This window comes from Chamaea fasciata, unplaced genomic scaffold, assembly GCF_029207755.1.
Source record: "Chamaea fasciata isolate MVZ Bird 193981 ecotype frontalis unplaced genomic scaffold, bChaFas1.0.hap1 SCAF_6, whole genome shotgun sequence".
In the NCBI taxonomy this organism is placed as follows: domain Eukaryota; kingdom Metazoa; phylum Chordata; class Aves; order Passeriformes; family Sylviidae; genus Chamaea; species Chamaea fasciata.
In genome coordinates, this window is record NW_027094091.1 from 36,357,524 (window position 1) to 36,384,797 (window position 27,274).

Below are 27,274 nucleotides of genomic sequence, written 5' to 3' on the forward strand. Positions count from 1 at the left end.
GTGATCGTTTTAAACAGCTCACCTGCATGCACTGAACAACATAGCTCTGTCTTCTTGGCCACCATCCTAGTCTTTCTTATGTAAAGATGTATTAAAATCACGCCCAGAAGCTGCTTAATTTTCTAATTACTGGTAGTATTCACAACCCATTCTATGAATCTGCCCCAGCATATGGGCATGTAGACTGTCAAGCTCCAAAGTTGATTCTCGTGTGAAGTAGCAGGGTAACAGCTCTAAAAGCATTAAACTCAAGATGTTTACATTTTGATACTAAATATGATGCCCCAAGGATTAAAGAAAATTGGAAACATGAGTTTAGGCATTAGGAGCAAAATTAGTACTCTTTTGTCTAGGGTGGCATGAGCCAGAATGACCGTTTCAGTGAAAGGTTGTGTACAAATCTGAACCTACCCAATTCAAGTAGCATGTAGAACTTGATTAGTGATTGATTTCCCTGATTGAAAACTAAAATTAAACCAGCAGCTGCTTTTTATCCTTGATTTTTTTTTTTTTCATTCTGACAGGTTACACTCTCTATAGAGTTCTCTCCTCTGTACTGGTCTCAGAGAAAATCTACTGGTTGTGCCAGAACCTCTACACTGAAATCCTATCAAAGGCAGGAGGAAATGATTCAATATGAGCATATGCATACTCAAAAATTCTGTGTTAGTGTTGGTATCTTTCATTGAAAAAAATTCTGAGATTTCAAGGGGCCATGGGTGGATGACAGTTTGTAAAAGCTATTTTTATTTCCTCTATTGTTATCTCCACTAGCAGTCTTTTACAGACCATAGCTTGTCAAAACAATAAATCAAGACTGTAACTTACATAAACTCGCATTGGTTGGAGACTGCTTCACTGTAGAATAATGCCTTTGCATAAAACATTCCTGTTGCACAATTCAAAACAGTAGATTACACTCAGGCTTTAAAAAAAATAGATTATTTTTTCTGGTTGTGAGAGGTTTTATGAATATGTTTATAGGCAGAAATCAGCCATAAAAGACATAGGCTATAAAGCACTGGGAGCTGTAGAACAGAAATCATTGTCCAAAGCATTTTCTGAACTTCAGAAAACAATAATAAAATTGTAAAAGTACTTGTCAGATTTGAAATGCAGTCTTAGCAAAGACTTTCTTTGCACTAACATGTTGTCAAAAGTATATATTTAAATACTGAAAGTAAGGAGCTGCAGAAAAAAGAGTATTTCTGAGAGTATATCAAATTCGAATAAATGAGCATCCAGATGACAGTTTGCAAAATAATAATGTGATTTCACATACGCAATTCAACAGAAAATGACAAGTAACCTTCCAATCTTAAACACAACTAGCTACATTAGGGTCATAAATTACATTCAAGGTTGAGAGCCTGTGATGCAAGGGAAAAGAAAAATGTACTGATCACCCAATTTTATCCCTTGAGCATGTCCAAAATTTTACCCAGAAGTACATCCATTAAACACAAGTGGCTCCTATTACTGTGAGAGCCTTGTGATGGTGGAGTGATTCTATTTCTATATTATAAACAGGAAACTGAGTATAGGAACTAAAATGTCAGATGTTACAAAGTTGTTTCTACTTGCTTGAATAGCTCAGTATTTGCAAAACCACTGTCCTAGTCCTTTGCTAGAGTGACATGACTCTTCAGCTTTGTCTCCCTTCAGGGAGGTCTGGGGATCACAGCTCTACACTAGAAGGCAAACAACTCCTGAGGAGTAGGGAATGGCCACACAAGAAAACATTTTAAACTTCCTCAGATAGATGCTAGGAGTCTTGGCACCCAGTAAATAGCACAACAGTTCTCTCTAACTTTCCACCTTGAGTTGCAATTCAATAGCAATGTTTTTAGGTCTCACCTGAACCTCTCTCCTTCCTCCACCATAAAGTTATACCACCATAAAACTGCTGCAGGGAGCTCGGCAGCCCCTTCCAAATAGTTTTTTTGAGTTGAACTGATGTTTTCTTGTCTGGTTAAAAAAGTATGGCATGAAAGGACACTGACATTGGTTTTCAGATCAGGCTTGTGGTAACATGAATTGATGAAATGCTGGCAGGAAGTAAAGAGCAGTCATCCTCAGCAGGCCTGAGCATATCAAACCTCCACTTTGAACTTCCAGAGAGCTTTTAGCTCAGACAGGCTATAAAATCATGTAAACTGACATGCTGTATATCACAGTCCATTATAGTAACAAGGTTATCCTATTAGTTTAAGTGGCAATTGCTCTGGTTAGGCAAACCCCGCTGGAGACCAGAGTGCCTGCACCATGGAAAGGACCAGCCACAGAGGAGCATGCTCTTATGTCCCAAACCTATGTGTCCTGTAAGGGCATGCTCTCAAACCTCTGCTGTGACAGAGGAACAAACTAGCAGGAGATAAGCCAAGATGACCCTTGCCATAGGGCAGATAAACGCAGGAGCATCTCTGGTCCTCCTTGCTTATAGACTAGAATAAAATGTCCCAAGTGGTCTCCAGTTCTGCTGAATGATCGATCACTGATCCTGGGATCAAAACAGTGAGCATCATCATGACAGGATCATGATTCCACAATTGTCCGACAATTTCCCACCATGCATAAAAGCACCAATTTGAGTTGTTTGAACAAACCCAGATGGAGCAGAGGAAAATAACATGAAGCACCCATCAGAGTATATTCAGGTAGTTGTACAGAAATTTTAAGACAAAAATCACTACAGTTACTGTGATGATCTGCAACTGTGACAGATCAGTTGAATGCAACATAAAACCTCTGTTGTTTCTGTGGCACATGAAAAAGGGAAATCAAGGAGTTCACAGACTTAGTGTCTGGATGAGAAGGCAACCTTATTAGGGGAGAAGTCCAGCTTCCGTGCCTATAAGGATTTAATATATCCTGAAAAATAGTCACACAAATCTTACATAAAAATCGTTCATCTTAAAAACTACATGAGATCCATTTATGGAATAGTTGTTAAACTTCCCTATACACTACAATGAGCATAGAAAAATATCCAATAATTCACATGGGAGCTCTCACTGATAATACATTTTATATGGCTGTAGTTTGGTTCAGTGAAACCTATGGGAAATTTGGCATAGCCAGTGACAAACTATATGTGAACCAAACTGATGAAATTTGTGGATGAATGCTGCCTGATCCAAGTGCAGTTACAAATTTGTCATATGACTCCCCAGTTGGTGCTAGTATATCATCTAGCTTTGACACTGGAAGCTTTTGAGAGTGTTTTACAATCTTAAAGTCAAAAACATCAAGCCAAATCTTGGTGTAAAGCTACTTGTTGAGAACAACTGCAGAGGGCCTGAGAATGGGTGAGACTGTACATCAGGAAAAGCTGAGAGCTGCTGCTCCAAGTTCTGTCACAGCAAAGGATGGAGATGCCACCCCAAATGGCACTGCAGGTATAGGAACAATAAATCATGACTACACTCACACCACAAATGGATGAGAATGTCTCTTTTTCACAAAAGAGATTTTGAACTGGAAGACAGTGTTGAGATGGATGGCATCCAACGGGAGAGCACCTGGTCAAAACTGACCATAGTGGAATACAATTAAAAGAAGTTAAAACACAGGAAAAGATCAATTCCAGAATACTAGCTGAGCTGGCAGTGGAGCTTAGTAAGCTCCGTGATCCTGTCATACCAAGAGCCTACCTGCCAACGCTTCATCTGATTGTGTCAGCTGCAAACACGCTGCTTGTGTCTGCTGCAGCAGTACTTTGATCATGTGCAGATGGAAAGCAAATGTACCATGCAGATAATACAACAACTGCTCTTAGGTCTTCTGTAGTTTGATCTGGTTTTATGTGCCTTATTTCTTAGGCTGATGTGACCTTTTCTGCTTCACACATATACTGCATTGGCATTTTAAGTGAGGGGGAAAAACTCATCAGCACACTTTTTGGATCATGTATTCATTATTTGCTGGTGTTTTACTAAAAACGCTGGCAATTTTCCAGTTCATTAGGGATCATCTCAGATCTGACTCTGCTGGCAAGAAATAAAACTATTACGATACCAACGGTAAAATATTGAACGTAAATTAAAAAAAAATCCCTACTGCTTACAAAATAGTAGCATAATAATTATGGTGCTGGCTGAAGCAATTTCTAGTTTTAGTGCATATGTACCTAAAGGAAAACTCTTCTATGTCTTTTATTCCACAGAAACCATCTTGGTCAATTAAGTTACTGATAGGTAAATGGTTTGCAACATTTACTGCATTTGTTGTAAGCAAGGTATTAAAAACTTGAGGTCTCAGCAGAGAAAGCCCTAGGAGAGAAGCAGTACTGACTTCAAATCAGAAAATAATTTTTCCCTTAAGCAAAATTCATACTGATTATTTAAAACATATCTATTCCCATGTGCCATTTTAGGCAGGGGGTACTTTTAAGCAAGCATATCGTTCTAGCTCTGCCACAGCCTTCAGTCCTGCTGGCACGTGTGGGGACAGACATGATGGCTCCTTGTGCAATGCTGCTTTTCCAGCAGCATCACTCTGATGCGCATCCTGTTACGGGGAAAACAATGGAAGACTCGCACTGATGTGTGTAAGAACTGGGAAGCCTTTCCCCCTGACAACTACTCAGATTACGAGATTTATAGGCTGCATTGTACTGTGCATTGTTCCTTGAGAAGCCATTTATCTGCCTGTGTCTTATGCCGGCAGGGCAAGGGGGGTATCAACTGCTGCCATGCTGAGTGGAACAGCAGTCTGTGCAAAACCACCACATCTATTCTGTACTGCACAAAACCTCGTCTTTCTAGAACGCTTCCTATGAGACATTCCTCTTCAGTCCTCTCTCGTCTTTGTGACAAGATTCTACAAGATGGATACTACAAACAGCAAATGTGAAACAGTTAATAAGCAACCCTGGAGCTACGCTGGCAATAGAGAAGTTTTACTTACGCAAACTTTGGATGCTGAACCAAATTATACAATGGTTATTTCAGTAAGTGCCAAGAAACTACAATTGCCCAGAGGACCAAGAGGACTTAGAGCAATTGAAGATCTAGCAGTGCTAGAGTGTTATGTGATTGCACTAGCTGCATCTATGTTGTGGAGTAGTGTAGCAGGGCATCTCAGCCCTCAGAAGAGCTTATCTGTGTCTTGTTAGTTGGTGAAATTATACAGGGCATCTCGCCCTTCTCAAGAGCTTGCTAATTGGTGAAATAACTCAATCAAGACAGCTTGTCTTGCAGTGACTTTTTGATGCCATGAAAGTAATGCTTCCAGCTGTCAATAGGTATCTTGCTGTGGAAGTGAAATCTGGAAAGACAAACTGAATTTCTGACTTACAATTCACTTTATGAACTATAAAAGCTACACCAAACTTTCACAAAGCAGAAATCTTCTGCATGTTCCCTGGAAATGTGTGGGGCTTTCTCCCCAAAGGTGGGATGCCTACTTTACGGTTACTCTTCCAGGAGCTGAGTGAAAGGACTGTACACTATCGTTATTTTGGTGGTAAATTACACTGACTCCTAATCTATACTAGCTCTTTGCTAGCTTTAATGTAAGTACCTTGATATTGAGCACTGTTTTATTCAATCTTGTCGCCCTAAGTTTTCTTGTCTTCTCAGTGTTTGCATTTTCATAGTGGAAATTCTCACGCAGTTTCATGTAAACTACGTATATATTTAGAATTATCTACTTTGTTTACATATTTCTCCTCTGGGAGGAGAAATATGATTGATGGTAATGTTCACCTACAAGGTTGAAGAGGTGGCAACCTGTGTAGCCAATCTTTTGCCTTCTGTAAAAAGTGTATATAAATAAAGTCAGAAATATTAAAATAGAGCTTTCCTGCCTGACCTTCTGCTGCCTGCCTCATCCTTTGTGTGTCCGATACTGCGACATAGTCTAATAGTTCTCTTTGTTTTATACTGTGTAGTAAGTAACTCTGTTTAAGGCCTTTTGTCTGTTATCACTTACCTATTCAATAAATAACTCATTTTATAATAAACCTGATCTGCCATCCGTAGACCTTGCAGGCTGGAGTGATGTTAGGTGCGGGCCATACTAAATTTAAACTGCTGCCAAAAATCTGAGGCTAAGGCAGGGCTTGTCTGAATCTCCCATCTGATCAGTAACAAGTGGTCACATTGGCACCTGATGCAAAGTACTTCACTGGCACTTATCTTACTGCAAGATGAAGGGTCTGGATGGACATAAGTAAAAAGGAACAAGTAGAATAATGAAAATAAGCCCACAAATGTCACAGTTACCTACTCCTCCCTGCTGGTCATTTCCTGGATATTAGGGTCAGAGACACAGTTCTTGTGTTGCTACTGTTTCCAGGTTTTGCTTTGGGAAGGGGAGTATGCTGAGGTTTCAAACTGCCAAAACCTACAGTATGGAGGTTGAGCCAGGTCTAATGAGTGTCAAAGCCTGCTCCAGTGGCAGCCCTGTTGGGATGTGCCTGTGTGAGAGACCTGGAGACTTTCCCACACTAGAACCATGTCTGTCTGTCTGTCCTTTCTCTTTTGATAAGGATTAATCCAAGCTGATCCTCACATGAGAATAATTATAAGAAAAGATAATAAAAAAGGATGCACCTTTGTGAAAAGAAGATAATTTCTATGAATGTGCTGATCTCTACAACACTGGGATCAGAGGCTGTCTTATTTAAAACTATTTACAAATCATCTTGACAATGTTCAGGTTTGACAGGTCTGTGTTTCAGCTACAGCACTACACATACAGCAGCCATATAACCAGTTATAAACAAAGCATCTGCTGGAAGTAATGTGGACTTAACTGCCAATGTATATACTGCATCAACCTCCAGCAAATAAAACAATAAATGAAGTTTCTGTGAAATAAACAGAATACCTATCATTGCAATCACTTCTTGTCTGATGCCAATACTTAACTACAAGTATATGCCTGTCACTTATGTACAGTCACTGAGCCAGGTTGTGTTTCCAGGCGTAGTTGTGAATTCTGCGAATTGTTGCCTTGATCTTTTTCCTAGTTTTCAGGTTTTATAAACCTGTATAAAAGCTGTTTACCTTTCATTAGCAGAAACTGGCCTACATGGAAATGTCTGGGCTTGGATTCTGCTACAGTTACATTTTTTGCTTGCCCTTCTTCATGTTCCCACTCTCCCCTTTATGGCTACTTACTCAAAGGGGTCGCTGGGATCAGCTCTCTGGAGCTCTGGAGGAATCGGTATTCTTTTGTAGTACATTTCCCAGTCAAAAGCTCCTCGCATGGCATCCCCCGCCTGTGCCTCGTAGCCAAAGTGATTGTGGTCAATGACATCGATCATAGGACACACGATGGTTTTGTGGTTAAGTGCAATCTGGTCTGAAAAATGAAAGTAGAAAATAGGAAACGGCATGTCTAGTCAAGCCATCTATCACATTACTGCAAAGTGAATCCCACAGGTTCCTGATGTTTGAAGATTGTTTGCTTTGTGCCCTATGGCCCCCCAATAATTTCATTTTTCAAATCTGTATCAAAACTTTATTTAAAGGAGAAATAATGCAGCTGGGCAATGATTAGAAGTATTTATGGTTCTTTAATGGGAAGCACATCCCTGTGAGACCCACAGGAGTCCAGTTATCTCTATCTCTCTCACATTGCTACTCTGAGCTGTCCTCAATCTGTCAGCTACAGAACAAGCCAGCAAGCAAACGGTAAAAATACTCCATCTGTGGGGAGTGTGTATGGGAAGCCCCTGCAAGAAAGATTTATTCCTAAATGTGAATCTTGGCCCTTGCAACCATTCAGTCATTGCTTCTGTGGCTGTAGTGTGCATCAGTTTTGAAATCAAATGCTCTAAATTAAAGGCAAACAGCAACACAAAGAGCAAAACAGAGCTTGTATTCTCTTTTTTGCACCAATCTTTGAGTTATAAAGAAGGCTCCACAGTATTATTCTTAGCTGCTTTCTAAAGAAAGGAGTTTAGTTTTGCTTTAAAAAAAAATTAGAACTGTGAGACTAAATCAAATTCCCATCTCTAGCATAAGCTCAGCTGGGCCTGAGTCTGCTTTGGTGAATCCTATTGCTTAATCCTATAGAGCTCCTCTGAAAAGAAAGACAAATAAAGAGGATAGGCCAACATCAGGAACTAGGCAGAAGAATAATGGTTTGAAATGAGGAAGTACAGAGAAAACCCATAGCTGTGTTGACATGAAGAGACAGTTAAAAACTACCTATGACCCCTCAAAAAACCCCTAAAATCTTAAAATTCCAATAGATAATAAATTTAATAAACAATAAATTGCAATAATAAAGTTTTTTCTCTGAATGGCAACTTAGATACTTTACATTATTTAGTACATTTTAGGGGCCTATGTGGAAAACTTGTGGAGGTTTTTTTGTGGGGTTTTTGTTTGTTTGTTTCTGTTGTTTAGATTTCACTGATGCTTGATAATACCCTAAAAATAATCAGAGGGCTGAGTGTGGACTGAACAATTAGACTGGAAGGCAGGTAATACCTTTATAATGATTTAAAATACAGATGCTGGTTCTATGCTTCTGAGGGACTGGAGTTAAGAAAAAAAGATTATTTTCACAAAACATCTGGGTCTTTGTATTTATTCAGGGATCAATGCTGCTAGTGAGAAATTACTGTGACTGGAAGTTCAGCACGTTTTTACATCCTTATCCTTTAATAGTGAAATAAATTTAAAACACAGGCTCTCACAAAATTCTAGGAAACTCATCTCAGAGATAATGGCTGCATTACTGTTGCTATTGCCAAATATAATTACATTCACTGGCACACTCTATAGTGTTATCTGTGATCATTATATAAAGTCACTTTTACATAATCTCTTTCCTGTGATGGCCCTCCTAATAGTTATAGGGCTTCTAACAATCTGCCTCTGACCCCCCCTCTTCTAAATTGATTGGAATAGAGAAACTAAATGGGATTGATTTGTCTGGAGCAGGTCAAAGGTAGACTCATAATGCTTTAGCATCCTTTTCTTCATCTTTAAAAGCTGTTGTCTTTAAATACACTGAAGGATTTGAAGTATCCATCCAAGTCACATGCAGAGACAGTCGGGGAAATTTATTTGAGCAATGCTCAAGCTCAATCCCAGTCTTTCTGCAACTCTCAAGAATTCTGCAAGTATGATGATGCTTACCTGCCTGTTTTAGTGTGTTTCTTCAGAACTTACTTCTCAGCCTCCAAAAAATTTTAGAGATAAGGAACCACAGGAAAATGTTGACTTTTGATGAAACCAGGGTGTTTGTAGTTGTGCACACCAAAAGACAAATTAACCAAACTTGCAGCCTCAATGTTTCCTTCAGTATGTTTAAAATAATGAATTTTACATACATACTACTTAGGCTTAAACGTAGGCCCAGTGTGAATTTAGGAAACAGAAAGAAAAGGCTGTAGGGCTAACTTACTTTTCACAAGTGTGGTGGTATCACAGACTTAGATATGTAAACGTGTTTCTGCCTTTACCAGCCACTGCTCTTTCCTCCATCTGCTCCTAATATCAGACACTGAAATCCACAGCTGAAATCCTTTACAGTTTCTCTTCCATAGCATTTACTCCTCATCCCCTTACAGATTCCTGTCTGGTCTGAATATATCCATGCATTATTTCACTGCATATTTACTTCAGTTAAAGGGAAGAACAAACAGATAAGCATCACTGTACATGCAAAAATCTTGCAGATTTGAGGGAAAGCCTGGGAACAAGAGGGGGCATTGCTCAGAGCTTTCTCCCAAGAAATTTCAGCCTATATTTCAATATTTGAATTCAGCACTTTTAGGATCAAGTAGAGTAAGCATCTATGGCAATAAACAGAAGTTTTCAATTTTGGATGAGTCGCTATCTCAAATATAGGTTTTATCTCTATGAGAAACAGGTACCCTTTTAATTTCAAGCATGTGTTTCAAACTGGGCTGGACAAAGTAACAATGTCAAACTGCCAATAGTCTTATTTTTGCAATTTTTCAACGCAAATATTTTTATTCTCATACCTAAGTACGTGATTACAGACAGTGACAACATTCGAGTGACTCAGCAACTGAGTTGCCAGAAGTAGTTGTGCCCTCAGTTTCTCCACTGTCAAGCAACACATCATATACGTGTTGTGAGGATGGATAACAAGCAGGTGCTTTGATAACTTGCTAAACATAATCCGAACATGATATATTTTTAATTCTTAGTCAGGAAAGGAATCTGTTTTAACAAACCTAGTTCTGGTAGCCTATGTCACTACTGATCTACTGTCCATCTCTCCTCTTACTGCTCCTGCAGCAGCATCAGCAGAAGGAAATATGTGCCTGCACCTTTCTGGTTTTCCATTCAAGTTTCTTACCTGCAATAACTGCGGAACTGTGACTTACACTGCACTAAACTGTCAACTGCTGGAATCCAAGCCACATCTTTCCTTCTGCTAAGGAGTGACAACAAACAGCTGTGTTAGCCAACCTTTTTACATCACTACAGCTGCCTGCTCAGTAAGCATCAGTCAAAACTCTCTAGTATCTCAGACTGTCTAAGCTAAGGTTAAGAGCACATTTAAGTAAAAAAATAAACTAAATAAAGCTTAAAGAAAATAAAGGCATTTTACACCCATTTTTAAGAAAACAAAACAAAGGACTGTAACCAAAAATAACAGTGGTTCAGCTCCACAAAGCCATTTAGATACCCTAAAAGTACTAAAATAACTCAGTCTTCATTTGGTCTAAAAGCTGATAGTTAATTCTGAAAAGATAAGTTAGATACTTAAATAGCTCTGAGAATCATCTTTAAGTGATTGCTCTTGGTTCCTCAACCCCCTTCCCAACCTCTAACTTCCAAGGTCTCATTTGGAGACCTGGTTTGGAACAGTGGAAACTGTTGCTCCTCTCAGCAAAGACTGCCAGTCCAGAGCAGGGCTGAACTGTGTACTTGTTGAGGATTTTTCACTACACATGCTAGATACAATCAGAGCTAAAACAGGGCAGCTTCAAAGCAGTAAACACTCAACATGTCCTCTGTTGTGGTTTCCCAGAATGACTTTCAGTCACGTTCAGTGCTGAGTGAATCACAAAATATAACTTCAGATAAACACTTGAAAACATGCATTAACTTTACTATTATTAGCAGTCATGTGTCATCTGATTTCAGTATAGTAAATATTTGCCATCTAAAGTTTATAAGAAAATTCTCTCATTCCTTTAGAGAAACAGGGCACAGGGAAAATTTACTAGATGTGTGTTCATTTTCTATTTATCCTTTCTGTAATGCTCTACTTTTGCTTTCCAAATAAAACAGATTTGATTCTGGGCTTCAGTATTCCTCACAACTCATTTCTAGGTCCTCTGGCTGGTTGGTTATCTACAGGTATTCTACTACATGTGAAATGAGAAAGATCTCATTCCTCTTGAGAACTGAGGGACACTGATGCAGTTGCTCTCATCTTTCCAGTTTTCTGGTTTGAGGCTGAGGGTTCAACACCCAACTGCAACCTGGCTGCAATTATGAATCCTTTGTTGCCATTCTATTTATTTTTTGGTTTTTACAGTGTGAAATCTAGCTAGATGTATGGAATGGATTATCTCATGTGAGATCACACAGGCTAGGGGTTCAGGTCCAGCCCGGATGAGTTTATGAAAGTCTGGTCCTGCCTGCCTAACATGATCTTCTATACGTAGGTAACCTGCCTAGTGGATGTGGGGAAAGGCTGTGGATATTGTCTACCTGGACTTCAGTAAAGCCTTTGATACTGTCTCTCACAGCATTCTCCTAGAGAAGCTGGCAGCTTAGAAAGGTACACTCTTCACTGGATAAAAAAAGTGGCAGGATGGCCAGCCCAGAGAGTCATGGTGAATGAAGTTAAATCCAGCTGGTGGAAGATTGGAAGTATTGTTCCCCAAGGAATCAGTACTCGGCCAGTACTTTTTAACACCTGTATCAATGATCTAGATGAGGGGATCAAGTGCACCCTCAGTCAGGTTGAAGATGACATCAGGTTGGACGGGGGTGTCAATCTGCTGGAGGGCAGGAAGGCTCTACAGAGGGATCTGGACAGGCTGGATCAAGAACTGAGGTCCTTGGATTATAACAACCCCATTCAGCACTACAGGCCTACAGATGCACATCTAGAGAGCTGCCAGAAGAAAAGGAACTAGGGGTGCTGCTTGACAGTGGCTGAACGTGAGCCAGCTGTGCCCAGGTGGCCAAGAAGGCCAATGGCATCCTGGGCTGTGTCAGCAATAGTGTGGCCAGCAGGACCAGGGCAGAGATTGTCTCTCTGTACTCAGCACTGGTGAGGCTGCACCTCAAGTCCTGTGATCAGTTCTGGGGCTTTCAATACAGGAAGGACATGGAGGGGCTGGAGCGAGTTCAGACAAAGGCAATGGAGCTGGTGAAGGGTCTGGAGCTCAAGTCCTATGGGGAGCAAGTGAGGGAGCTGGGGTGGTTCAGCCTGCAGAAAAAGAGGCAAATGGAAGACCTTATTGCTCTCTACAACTGCTTGAAAGGAGGTTGAGGTGAGATGGAGGCTGGTCCTTCTAGTGTTAGGACAAGGGGAACTGGCCTCAAATTGGATTTCTCTCTGCTCCTTTATGACATTTGTACTCCACATGAAGACACGGCGGTTATTTTTAAAAACGCATATGTTATAATTGAGGGGAAGGGGGTAAGAAGGGGAACAACTGTATGCATGATTTTATATGGAAGCTAGGAAGGATAAAAATTTGGAATTTTGTGCACTATCTTACTACTGATCTGAAGAGAAACCAATTAATTGTATTTTTCTTGATCTCTACTGATAGCTCATTAGAAGAACAGCACATGTTGCTGCAAATGCTTTATCAGCTTACTGTAAGGCCCAAGAGTCCTAACAACAGAATTAAAGAAACAATAACCATTAATTAATGAAACCATAACCTTCTGTGTACTTACAGCAGATTTTTTAATGAATACAAATTTATTTATTAGGTAACTCCGAAATTTTCTTTGGTTACGGTAGCAAAAAGCACTCACTTTGCAAAGCATATATACTTTGCATATAGTCAGGTGTGTTGAAAAGAGAACGTTGTTTCCTGAAGTGAAATCCTGCACTACAACAATTGATTCTTTCCATTCCTTTAACTAATGGAGCTTTGCTGGCTGCAGCTGGAATCCAGCAAAGCAGTCAATAGCAAATCATTCTTTCTGAGCTTTCCATGGTGAATACTACTGTTATTAGATTTAACACTGAGGGCTTGGATATATTTACAAAAAAACTGTTTTAATGCAATGTGGAAAACTAGGAAGAAGTACAATACCTTCATAACAAATCTTTTCAGGTGTATAGTAAAGACATAGCATTATACTAGATAGAGCAGTGCATTTAGTAGTAGCAATAATATAATAAATTGTAACTACTATAAGCTAAAGCAATACTGCAAGATTTTACAAATTCTTTAGTCTCAGGAAACAAAATTCAGCTGCTCACATTTCTTGGGAGTTCTCTCTCACACTGACACTTCAGACAGATCAGAACTGCAGCAGAAATCAAAAAACTTTGTTACAGTGTATGTCCTGCTTACTGTGGGACATAACTTTAATTGTTGGTTGTATGTTCTGATTTAATATCTGATGAATGCTCATCATGCACTTACTAAGCAAGGGTGGCAACCAATTCACGTTGACTTCACAGTGGGAATCCAGAAATGTCAAGACTTCTCCTCTAGCCAGCGAGGCTCCCAGCAGCCTGGTCCGAATGAGCCCTTCTCGCTTTTTGGTACGCACAATCCTCACCTTGGCAAAACGGACCATGTACTCCTCCAGCTTCTCTTTTAAATGCTCTAGAAAGAAGGGCAAAAAAAGTGTCAGTGGACAGGCCTGGAGGAGCCAGCAGAAGGACAAGTTTGTGTACAACCTGTAAGCTGCTTATCTACTTCCATCTCTGGTCACTTCAAGTCCTCCAAACTCTGCCACAAATCCCCCTGAGATGGTTCAGAAAGTGCAAACATTCTCTGTTTTATCACACAGAGGAAGACACGGACACTCTGCTGCAGTTGCTACTGGCAACCTGCCATCCACAATATAATGGCCAAAATAGCTGCAGGATATTCATCCATTCTCTGGCTCCTGCAGCCCAGGGCCATATAAACATTCTGGTGTGTCATTTTATAAACAGTGTCCTTTCCAAGTCAGTTTACTACATTAACTTATTATGAAGAACAATGCATGGAAATAAATTTAAAAAATAAAACTAGCACAATGAGGCTTTTTAAATAATGCGAAGGGAAAAAGACATGAAGAAATATCTTAATAGTTAGATACCAGCATGAAGCACACAGACAGCTGACTTACTAATAAAATTAGGCTGCAAATGTAGAGTAGTTGATAGGTTCTCTGATCTACAAAATCTGGTCCTGTTTGTATCACAAAATATCATCTTTGGGAACATCTTTTCTTCTGACAAGAAACGCACACTAACAATCATAAAAAATCCCAACAACAAAAAAAAACCACCCTGGAGTTTCAACTCTTCTTAAATACATCTAAAACACAAGTCCTGATCTTTTGTCTTTGCTACAACACCTCAGCTTGCCACTCATTGCTTTGGAAAAATATTATAATTTCATTCATCGGGGGAAAGGGAGAGAAAAGCTTAGTCTCTAATAATTAAAATCATTGATAAGCTACATTTAGTGATGCTAAGGATTGCAAGCTGACTTTCACAGAAATAGCTTTGTCAGGTTGTGCTTGTTTCTGATATCAGCTACTAATTCTTTGGACTTTTATGGACAACACTGGCCTTGTTCCTGTTCTTCATAATTACAAAAATTCCAATAAGTTTGCTGTAGACTAGCCAGAAGGATTTCCATTCAGCAGTATCCTGAAGTATATAATGCTGACACACAAATTTAAGGCAATGAGCAAACTAGTCACAGCACAGACATTACAGGATCTTGTGCAAAAATGAAATTAAGCTCCAGTGAAAGAGAGCTCCCTCCAGATGTTTCTTTTCATCTTGTTTTTTTCCTAGCTGACAAACACATATGACTTTCCAAAGCTACCTGCAAATTAGGAAGAAGTAGAACACTGATGTGTATTTAGTGGAGGAGTACTACATGGGATGGTCCTCCATACTGAGGAATGTTGATGCACACTGGCACAGAAGAGGGACTGGGAACATCACACTGCAATGATTACAGAACCTGTTGGGGCTTCTGGGAGGAGAAACTCAACACTGGAGACATCCTGAGTGAAGAGAGAGGTTTGTGCTCATAGTACTGACTGGGAGAATTATTAGGTCAAGTGAGGAAACCCAAGTCTGAGACAAAATCAAAAGACTCCTAAATAAGAAGGAAAGAAGTATCCCTTTTTCCATCCTGTTTCACTATTTACATATTCAATAAAATCCCAAGAGTAACAACGTCAAAGGATGTTCTGTGTCTTGAATGGCAGGTTTTGTATAACCAATCATATTCACAGGACAAGGCCTGTGTGCTACTCTGACTCATTTTAGCTACCAGCTACAATTCAGTTTTGTGACTGAACTGAGGTTTATTCAAGCCCTGGATCATTTTGTGCCCACAGGCAAGACTGTTTAAAGTGTATATTTATTGAACTGTTTTTTTGTTTTTATGAGCTCCATTGAGTCTATTCCCATAGTGCAGGAATATAGAAGAAGGGAAATAAACCTTAAAAACAAAGATACAGAGACCTTGCAGGTAATATAAGAAAGCCTGTTAGGGCTGTCAGTCTGGATTTTTTTCTATATTGTAAATTGTATCCCCTAATAGCCATGAAAAATGAAAAAGCTCCAAAGTGACAGGTTATTACATATTTCCAAAGTAAATCAAATTTAATCAGTTAGGTACCATAGGTCCTGTTAGTCCTCAGACACCAGAAATTTCCTGTAGTTCTCAAAGGTCACCTAACCCTTCTCCTTTTCCACCCACAAGTCTTCAGTTTGTTTGCACTGAACAGTTCATAGGGACCCAACACCAAGAGCAAGTGCACTGCTGCACATTGTTCAGACAAGCACTAAAAAGAATTGGGTTGCTCAGCCAGAAAAACCTCTCCAGCTCTGGAAACAATCACTAAATGCCTTGGCTACAGTACAAATCCCCCATCATCACCTGCCTAGCCTCAGAGATGGGCTCACTGATGAGACTCTAGTTGGCCAGAGGAGTTGACCAGCTACTACACAGCTCTGAATCTCATTATGTATCAGACACAATTGCTTTACTCTTCCCTGCTTCTAGGCAGTTTCCCTCTTTGTAGGTGGAGGCAGCTACGAAGAAAGCACCTAAACGCTCTGATGGAGAGAAGTAGGAGCTTTACTTGGACAATCCAAATTGTTTGTGGTGTTGGCAGGCTCTCTGGTGCTGTAGGCACATGTGAGCTGGGCCTTCACTAGCTGGGTGTCACAATGGTTAGGGTAAGGCCCTTACAGCAGGCAATTTGAATATAGCCACCACTGATGTTTAAATGAACTGGTACAAATGCACCCTTTTCATGCATTCTGATTGTTATCACTCGTCTTGAGCCAAATTAATTCACTGAAATTCAGTCCCATACAAAGGAATTAATTTCATTCCTTCCACATCTTTCAGTAAGCAAATTCTGAAAGCTGAGTGCCTATCTTCTCAAGAAAACACTTCAGGGAGATAGGTTGCAAACTATCAAATTATGATGCATTCTTTTCTGTTCTAATATCAAGTGCTAAATAACAATAGAGTTGAATAATATGATTTGATTGTCATTAGTTGTATTGGAGCTTGAAATCTATTAAATCAATGGTAGTTCATACTGTTCTTTCATTGCTTCAGATTCCTTGCAAACTCAGGAAAAAGGTCTCTCAAATTTTAGCTCTTTTATTTTCTTTGGCAAGGATAATATCTGAAATTCTGTGGAACAAACAAAAGCTCTGTACCATCTTCCTCCCCCTCTCTCAGATGACTCTTCACACATTTTAGACAGTATGTAACCTGATCTGCGAAGAACTGCATTAAAACATCCTGCACATCTTTTGCTGCCAGAATTACATATCCCAAAATTATTTTCATCTACTCAATTAGGCTCATGATCCAATAATTTTATTGTTTTCTCCTTGTTGCTTAAGGAACAAATCACAAAAAAGCAGAAACACACAAATAAAAATGTGCACATCTTGTATACACAGATTCTAAATGCATCTTCATTTAGACATATCTGGACGTAGTAAGGAAGCAAACAAAAGTAGTAAGTCATGAATTTTGTAGAGCTTAGTCAGACAAGTGACATTAAAAGATCAGGTCTACATACAAACCAAAGTATATGAATTACAAGAGATATGTAAAGTAGCTAAATTTTATAAACCAGTTACATGTTAGTAATATCCTAGCAGTAAGACACCACATAGTCAAATAGAGGCCTGCAACAATACCCACTGTATCTTTACTTTTGAGATATGGCAAGGAAGGTGATTTGGGAATTCATTTGGGAAAAATTTCTCAATAACTACAAATAAGTATAAAACATTGCAAAGCATTTAAGTTCAATAATCAACTCCAACATGATTGTGAGAATGAAAATATCTTAAGGTAAAGGAAACAAATTCCCTTTTGGATCCTTAAGTAAAGATTTTTTAAACTTAAATCATCATTACAAAAGTGCTCTCATACTGTAATTTGTCCTGCAATGTCTTGTGGCACTATCTGTTTCAAATTTTACCAATCTCTAAAAGAAAGAGAAAAAAAATAAAACAAAACAAAAAACCCCACAGAGTAACAGCCAGAGACAGTAGAACAGTAGTAGTATTAAAACAAAATAGTATTTGTTACTATTTATATAAATAGTAAAAATGTATCTTTCATTTTGAACCACATTTTTGATTAACAAATAGTCTCAGTGTTTGTGATTACTAACAAATTTAGATTTTGAAAAATCTTGTCTTTTGCCAAATCTATTAAACTTCCCCTTTTCACAGAACGCCAAAAATCACCCTCACAGAAGAGAACATCAAATATTTTATTTCCTATAGTACTACTGCATTTTCTCACAGATCCCAGCTATTTTGTTGCTAATACTATCTCCAGAAGAAGCACCACACACAAACCCTGTATGTTACACATATACATTTACAACTATGCAAACTCAAGCGCACAAATAAACATACATGAATCAATGTCAGCACAAAACTGTAATTCTAGAGATTTTATTTGAAAGAAATTATAAAGCAGTGTGTAAAGCAGAAAGCAACCTGTAATAAAAGACATTTACCAGAGGACAACACATTCTGCCGGTTCATTACCAAAGGAAACCATTTGAACAGATTTGCCATGACAACAGAACAGGGAGGCAGGATGGTTTAATTTATATTCTGTAGTATTATAAAAATCCACTTTCAGAGTTGGGCATGAGAGAGAAGCCAGTATCTAAATTCTACAGTAAGCTATAAATGGTACTTTTTGCATATAAAGAAGCCAAAGCCCCTTTCATTAGATATGGGGAGCAAATATCTAATTCGTAATTTGAAAGAAAATACATCATACTTTTCTTTACAGTGCTGATCAAATGAATCCTGAATCATAAATTTGACACATGCCAGGCACCTGCTAGGGCAAGAGCTGGCACAAGCAGTGACAAATAAAGAATAATGTATGGGCAGGCTGGTTCCAGGCTGTCACTGCTCTGACAAGTGATGATAAAGGGAAGCATTATGTCTCTTCTAGTGACAGCCTGTAAACAAATTCTCCATTGTTCTGGATGTTCTGTTTGGGCCTCCTCTGTCTTCATTTAAAGTCTGGAGAAGTTTTTCTAAAATAATAGGAGAGACGCAATTGCTTGGCCATATAATTAAAGATCTACTCAAGCAGAGTACCCATTTACTTAATTTGCTGCCCAGAAATAAATTGGAAACAAGGGTTCTGTCTTTGTCTGGGGAAAAAAAATCACACAATAGTAAAAAGTAGAACTGAAATTCTTCTCTCATGTTGGGATGCATACAGAGATATTTCATGATCACATTAGTACACATGTTACCACGTGACAAGAAAAGTTCCTCGAGGATTATTGAGAATGCAGAAAGGGAGACTTAAAAGATTACATGAAAGCTAGAGCTGGTCTTCAGGGATGTGTTTGACTGCAGTAGGGACCATGAAAAAGGAAGGAAAATACAAAGCAAATAAAACGTTTTGTTAAGTCCCACTTCTGTCCAGCCAGGCAAGTCCACCCCAAATCTTTGCTGGCAACAGAGCCCTTCTCCACATCTGTAGCACCTCAAATTTCTGCTCAAAAATACTAACAATTTCCGTTAAGGATCGCTGACCGGCAAATCACCAAATAATTAAGAGCAGCAACAGAGTCTGCTACATACCTGGATAAACAATTTGAACTAAATCTGTTTACTTCTAATCTGATTTGACTGAGAGGTATGTAATTCCATGCTCTGCCATTCCCAACATGAACCATATGAAAATAATATACAGTAAATAGAATAAGTATATTGGCCTCTCCTGTAATCTCAGCACAGGCATATGAGAGGAAGCAATGTGGCTAAAACTACTGTAGACTGTGGCCTTAGGTCAGTAAAACTATACACAAACGACTACTTCTCTTGGTGAAAATTAAAGCAGTAAAATGGCTATTTTGCCTTGCAAGAGCCACAAGGCAAGCTTGAGGCCAGCTCAAGAATATTTTTCTCTATTTTCTTTATTCTTTGGCCAGCAACAAAGAACTTTGTGCCAATATGCACAGACAAACCAAAGTACACAGAGTGCGAAGTACTTACGCACCCTCCATGGCTCTCAGTGAGAAGAACCTCCATCACTGTATTATGTCCCCTCTGCGAGATGGGATTATCTTCACAGGTAAAATTAGCAAAGACATCCTCCTTTCATTTCCTGAAGCCTCGAGCATACCTTTTTCCCAGAACAGCCTAATCTTTTGATGACTGACTGAAGCTTGACAGGAAATACATAAAGGAAATGGAGTGGCCTTTGATTATTCAGTTATTCCTTGTTTACTGCTGCAATTGACAAAATAGCCCAATCTAGTGCAATGCCATTCTTTTTACTTTCACTGCCTGTAAGTCTTCTACCATAAAAGCATACTAGTCTGAACAGAGAATACAAGGTCAGCCTATTATTTTGGGTACATCATACTCCTTTCTTCTAGTTTCCCTTTAAGTTTCTTATTTGCAGAATGTTGATTGGAAGTGCTGGTTAAACACAGAATGGTTGCACAGTCTGTACCAGGTCAGCTGCCACTTTTCATAGCCAAGTCAAAGTCTACAAGAAGGACAAGTGCCCTGGGTATAGCTCTGGGTAAACTAATCCACTGCTGCACTACCCTCTTGTGAATAAGTCTTTTGTAAAGTCCAAACTGAATCTTCCAAGCTACATTCTGGGGTTGTTGCCTCTTATTATCCCATCTGCCAGTATCAGGAGGAATTTAGTTTTGTCATCTCTGCAATTCCCATTCAAGTTACTGGGGGCAGATGTTAGATCATCATTTAGCTGCTGCCTTGCCAGACTAAACAAGCCCAGGTTTGTCAGCCTCTTTTCAAAGGTCACATACTTTTGGCCCATGACAGGCATGCTAGTCCTCAGCTAAGCTGACTCCAGCTGTAGTCCTTGAATTGCAGAGCCCAAAATTGAATGCAGAATTACAGCTCTGTGCAGAACCAATGTTGTAAAAAGCATAATTTAATTTTAGTTTGCCTTTCTAGTGATACAAAGCCAACCCTTTCTCCTATTCACTTGGCATCTGCTATGACCTTTGCAGGTCCTTCCATCACACCAGCAAGCCAGCTTGCATCTTTACTGGCGTTATTTACATGGAGTTATTCACCTAGGTGCAGAATCTATCACTCCTTATTGAATTTAATGAGCTTTGTTTTGCCTGATCCTTGAGCTTCCTACGTCATTTGATGTGTCAATCACTTTCTCCATTTTTGTATCATACACATATTTGCTGAGGGCACACTATCTCATCATACAAGTAATCAGTGATAAACACTGACCTCAGTATTTACCTAAGCTATTCTGCCAATTAGTCTTGACTAAGGAAATCTGGAGAAAGGATGGGGAAGATTTCTGCCTAGTAGATTTTAGCATCTGATCTGAACCATTCCAGACAACAAGCTCCAGAAGCAGACAGGTACTGTACAAACTATTGGGTATGGTAAGTTCTTGATAAAGACTGATAAATAAGAGAAAAATTCATAGCTACTTAATAGCAATTGGCTAAGAGCCATCTTATTTTAGCACTAGATAATTCATTCTTTCAAAACAGTTTTGCACACCAAAGACTAAGATCACTTGAGATCACCATGTACTTATTGCTGATCAGGAAGTAGCAGGGCTTACAGAGACACTTGTGCTAAACACTTGGAAACTTGTTTTTGCTGTGATGTTTGGGCTAACTGGCTTGAGTCAAGCAAAAATGCAATCTCTTTTTTTCTGATATTGATAATGAGTCAAGCTAAAATGCAGGGTTTTTTTTCTAATGTTAATAACGACTCAAAGTTATTCCATATATTCTACAAAGCTGTGGAGAGTATCCTGAATGTGCAATAGTTCTGTTCATTCCTTGCATTTCAATGACTATGAACTCCCAGATGGCACCCTCATTTTGATGTTCAATTTCAACTACAGCCTGTTAAAGTTGGAAGAATCTCCAAACTCCATAGTAAATGCACATTCTTTTGCCTCAACCTGAAAAGGTCAGCATTACTAAGAGCAAGAGGCTGAACAGAGCAGATGAATACAGCTTGATTTCATTCAGGATAGACTTAAGGTAAACTTCTCTGAACAGATCTATTTTGTTGTGCATAGGCTTTCATATAGTCATGAAAGGAGTGATAGGGACTGCAGAATCTGTGAGGCAAGCTGGATTTGCTGAGACTTCTCCAATATAGCTCCATTCAATAGAGACATGCAGAGATCCTGGTACCTTCTTTGTTCCACTTCCCTGGGCCCAGATAATTACGACTTACCAGTCACTCTGTCACCAGCAGAGAAGTACCTTTGTCAACAAGATGAGTGTTCAGGTAATTGAACACCTAGATATTAGGTGTGGTGACCGCTGACACAGATGTCACCGAAGCATCATTAAACTCTTTGAGGTACTTTTTCATTCTAGATTTTTGAACAGAAAAACAAGTGAAACATTTCATTTTTAGGTTGCTGTAAATGCAGCACAGTAAATCGAACCACCTCATAAGCAGGTAGGGCTGGATTAGAAGATTGTTGGTAGTACTGACACAGCTCCAAGTTTTCCTTATAAGGAAACAATGAAAGATGTTTTAATTGATTTTTCCAACTGCCTGTTGTATGACGTAGTTCTTGAAACTTTCAGTGGCATTGTAGTATGGTAGCATGTCTTTCCTACAGCTCATAGCAGACTCCTTCATTTGCAGAACATTTTGCTCCCTGAAATAGCTTTACCACAAGAGCAGCATGGCTGATGGAATAAACTTCAACCAAACTGGGAAGAAATTCTTCCCAGTATCATCTTGGTAGCCCTGAACTTCATATGACCCATACAAGTGTGCTCAGGGACACACTGCCCACCCAGGGGAAGAGAAGGAAGGCAGAGGAGGTTGCAAAAGGTTTTTAAATGGACATTTTTTTTACAACAGATGTTACTGCAGGTGAAACAAGTACAGACTTGTTTTGACTTTCTTACACCCCTAATTCAACAAATGTTACTGTTGTCACAGCTTGAACAAGAATTTGGACAACTGGATTACCTATCAGGGAAACTATTTCAGTATACAGTAAGATAATGCAGAAATGTACAGCTGCCTTTATAGGTCATTCTCTGAACACAATTACATAGCACAGACCTGTCAAAAGACTGACCTTGCTGCATTAAATTTGATTATTTTTAACAAGTCTGTTTACTGCAGAGGTATTTATACAGTAATTCGTCCCCAAGGGAAGTATATTGTGAGGTTTCTTCCAGGTTGCAAGGGCAATTAGAAGGTTATTTGGAATTGAAACCATGAAAGAGAAAGTTTCCTTGAGATCAAGACATTACTCACAAATAGTACCCTCTTTCTTTCAAAGTCACAATTTTGCATCCTGAAAATATTGACTCTTAAAAAATTGTAAAGGACGACCTGTCAAGCAGCACTTCCTTTTGTGATGTATTTTTAACACTGAAACAGCGTTGCAGATTTTGAGACCTGTTTTTAGAGTGACATTTTCTCTGTTTTGCCTGACACTATCTTTGACACACTTTTAGTTCTTCCTGCAAAATATATCACTGACTTTTGCAATCGGTGGTGTCTCCAGAGAATAGTTTTCCCTCATTCCCTTCTTTTTAACCTCCCAAATGCCAAGGACAGATTGGAGAACTGGTAAAACACCACTGTGAAGATGACACTGACCCTATATCTGCAGAGGATCATAACACTGGTCCTTGGGAGGACTAGAAATAGGACTCACAGAACACATGCAATTACTTTTTAAGCAGCATCATATTCCAGTACAGCTCCCTATACTTAACACGTACTTCCCGGAGCGATTCTACTGACATTCTAATGTGTTGCAAACCATAGGCTTGACTAAGCTAAAGGTATTGGAATATGGCCATCTACTCACAGAATCTTTGAATAACCTCCTGACTAACTGAAAGTGCTATATTTCTGTACTTCCTTCCCATTCTCTGTGCTAACCATCACAGGTTGGTCAGGTCCTAAATAGTCACTTTCCTCAAGAATTCACTGAAGTTTTTTTTCCCTAGTGCACAGGATTTTTGATGTAAATAAGAGAAGCCCCTGAAATAAACTTTGAAACTCAGATTTCAAAACACAAAAGAGATCATGGGCAATTACTTAATTATCATCTTTGAAATTCGATATTTTATCAAGAAGTTGATCTTGTCTTCCAACTTTTCTATCGATATTTTTCTTTTTAAAAATGCCCTCTCTGACAGAGGACCTGGAGTTCTGAGGTATCAAGTCTTTCCTGTGGAATGATGAATTTACCTATGCTCTGCATACTGCAACAGGAGAAAACATGTAGATAGATGCTCAATGAGGTTTCTCTGACCGACTGAAAGAGGCCTCAAATTTCTAGCAGTGCAAATGCTAGAAGCATGGAGCCATAGACTTCTAATTATCCTCCATATCTCCTGAATGTTATTTCCTATAACAAATCACCTGGCAATACCAGACTTTTTTTACAGGTGGAATGCAGGCCTTTAAAAGCTTTAAGAACACTTATAGATGAAGCAAGTATCCAGTTCCTTCTCTCAATTGCTACATTTCATCATCCAGATAGTTTCTTTTCTTAGCTGTTATTTCCCTCTTTCAGTTTTGTCCAGAGTGGAAATGCAACCCATCTTCAGATACTTTGAAACTAAAAAGTTTCTGGTTTTTACTAAGCTAGAACTGTAGTTCTCAAAACTGTTTCAATCATTTAACTGCAGAAGTTAGCCCTGTTAGTCGTATAACCTTTGCACTCACTGCTATATGGAGCATAGTGGAAAGATAGAGTTACTATTGCTGAAGAGGTTTCCAGAAAGCCGCAGTCCATGGAAATTCTCTGACAACCTACTGGCAAAGAAAATCAATCAATTTCAGTCATGTTTTTTAGATTAAGTCAGGTACCTTGTTTACCCCATTTCATTATTTGCAACAAACAGTTTGCTTCCAAAACTAGGTCTATTGAAATCTTACAGTGAAAGAGTTGTTTGAGTTACATACTTTGAAGCATGAGAATTAATATCACAAAGGAAACTATTCTCTGTTCACAGACTATCTGCTATGATGATGTTCCTCTACATAATGAGGCAAACACTGATGCATAATTAGGCATCTTCTAACATCACTGTGAGCTATTAATCAAACAAGAACACCATGTTTTATCATGGATATAGGATCCGCGTTTCACTTTTTATTTAAAACAAGAAAAAGAATAAATAAATGAGCTGTTACATAAATCAAGTTTTGGAAAGGGAGACATTGAGCTCTTTCTTTTCTTTGTTATGTTTTTCTCCCTTTGTTTTAAACATTGAATCAACCTGTCTTTTCCTATCTCTCTCAGTTGTCACAACTGTTCTGCAGTATCACTAATGCTCTTCACATTCTCTTTAGTCTGGCAGGTTGTCTCATTAAGGGTAAGAAAGAGAAAGACATATTGAATATTAAATGAACATCTAAGACCTAGAGTTTAATTAATTAAATAAATATTATATTGAATATTAACCAGCAGATCCAAGTTCCAGGCAGCATTCATACAATGACAAAGGGATTAGGCTCAGACTATGCCCATACATTTCTATACATTTATTTTGAATACTCCTCCACCACGTTCCCTCACCCAAACAGCTGTCTGTCTTGCAGCATCAAACAACAGAGGATACAACCTAATATTTTTTTACTTTACATGGCAACAAAATTTATGGCAATATAGCCACATGTGGGTAGAAGGAATAAGGATGGCATGGATTGTTCTTAAATCGCTCTGGAAAACTGAGCCTTAGGCTTGTTTCATCTTCCTGTAGACAGCCACATGAACCCATATTCAAACACAAGGCTTGTTACACCTGGTTATATATTTTACTTGTATAAACACAGTATTGTCTCAGTGATCTTTTCAAATCTTTCATAAGTAAAGGATTAATGGACTAGCTGGTATCAAGTGAGAAATAAATCATTGCCATGGACATGTCTTCTTGCTCTTAGAAAGTGTAAAGCTATTTCAAAACTGAAATGGTTATATCTATTTTACAGCATTTTACAGATCCTTAAAGATGGACAAAATGCTGTAATTCTGAACACAATTTTCACACCTTTATTACAGTTAAAACTGCAGACTATGGATTTAAAATAGGAAATAACCATTGTATTTCATATTTCCTCAATATTTCCTTGACATATAAAAATTACCATTTAAATTTACAACAGAAATACCCAAATTTAAGAAATATCTGACTGGAAGAACAAAAGATTGTATCATTTTAATTTTAAAGCACTTTTTCCTGAGTATTCAGTAGACTGTCAGTATCTTGACTGATCCAAGAAGTTCCGCTGGTCCTGACCAGAACTATATGAATCTTTCCCTCACCACTACCTTTTCAATTAACTAGAAGTGTGCTTCACACACTGTGTGTCGCTTACACTTCTCCCCAGTTTTGTGCTTTAGCAGACCAAGGTTTTGGTTTTTTTTAAAAAAAGGTGTAACAAAAGGTGTGGGAAAGTTACTGTCATTCCCTGTAAACTTTATTTTTTTAATCTATGTGTCCTCTGCACTTTGCACCGTTGAAAACCAGCCATGTGAAGATTTACTGTGGTAAGCATGCTAAGTGCAATGCAAAAAAAAAATCAGAGCAGAAAATAATCTCCCTCAAAAAACTTTTTCATTGTGTGAGTCACATTTCAGGAGATGTACTGTGCTACCCACAGATAACCTCCTTCAGCTACTCAGAATTACACAAGCAGCAGTATCTTTCCAAATATCAATTTACTCATCTCCATGGCAGCTCCAGCATGGGCTTTCCTGGTAAAAACACAAGTATTTTTGCATTTAGCTGTAGTGTAGAGTTGGTAGGTTTTTCCCATGGAAATATTGCAATCACGTATCTCTTTTTTTTCAGGTTTTGTTTAATTTTTTATAAGTTATTACCCAAGGTTTGTTTCTTTTCTGCTTCTTGTGCAGGCATAGCTTAGGCCCAAGTAGAACAATTAGGAAACAAATGGAATAGGTATAGGCAAAAGCACAAACAAACAGAGAAACTGCCACCACTGATCCATATACCAGTTTTATAACTGTTCTCATGCAGTGAATTTTTAAGAAATTATTGAAATATTGAAAAAAAAATTAAATTTGACTAAATTTTCTGATAACCTAAGACATTCCTAGATCTATTTATCACCATCTGGAGTGACAGATGCCTATCAGACTTTGGAATGTAAACTGTGACAACACTTATGCACCAAGAAATGTGTTTAGCTTAATTTTAAAGCCACCTGAGAGCTGGAGCTCGGAATTCTTTCTAGAGTAATGTTTCTGTGTTCACATTTTCTTGGAAGCAGCTGAAAGGAAGCAAGAGGAACAGAAAAATAACAGAGGAGTTAATAAAACTTACAGTGGGCAGAGCTGAATACAGAAACACTATAAAAATCCAAAATAGCATGTAAGTAAAAGGTAAAATAAAAATAGCTACCAATACTCTGATATAGTTATGACTTCTATTCATACCAGACTATCATTCTGCTCTAGGGTTAGGCTTTTAGTTCTGCTGTACAGAGCACACTGTATTTTAGCAATACGTCTTGTAATTTTGTTCATTTGCGGCTTAGAGCCAAAGGGGAAATACTTAGAACTCAGATAAAAGAACCCAGTTTCCAAAAGATCAGCTGGAGATGTTCAGAA

At 38.6% G+C, this 27,274-nt stretch overlaps 1 protein-coding gene across 1 annotated transcript in view; it reads right to left on the reverse strand.

Moving 5' to 3' along the window:
- GALNTL6 (polypeptide N-acetylgalactosaminyltransferase like 6) overlaps window positions 1-27,274 on the reverse strand; it is a 432,734-nt gene that overhangs the window by 65,162 nt on the left and 340,298 nt on the right. Inside the window, exons 6-7 of the mRNA XM_066185979.1 lie at window positions 13,568-13,753; window positions 7,128-7,311 (exon numbers count right to left, since the gene is read on the reverse strand). Coding sequence (XP_066042076.1) covers window positions 7,128-7,311; window positions 13,568-13,753 — 370 coding nt within the window. The remainder of the gene's footprint in view (window positions 1-7,127; window positions 7,312-13,567; window positions 13,754-27,274) is intronic.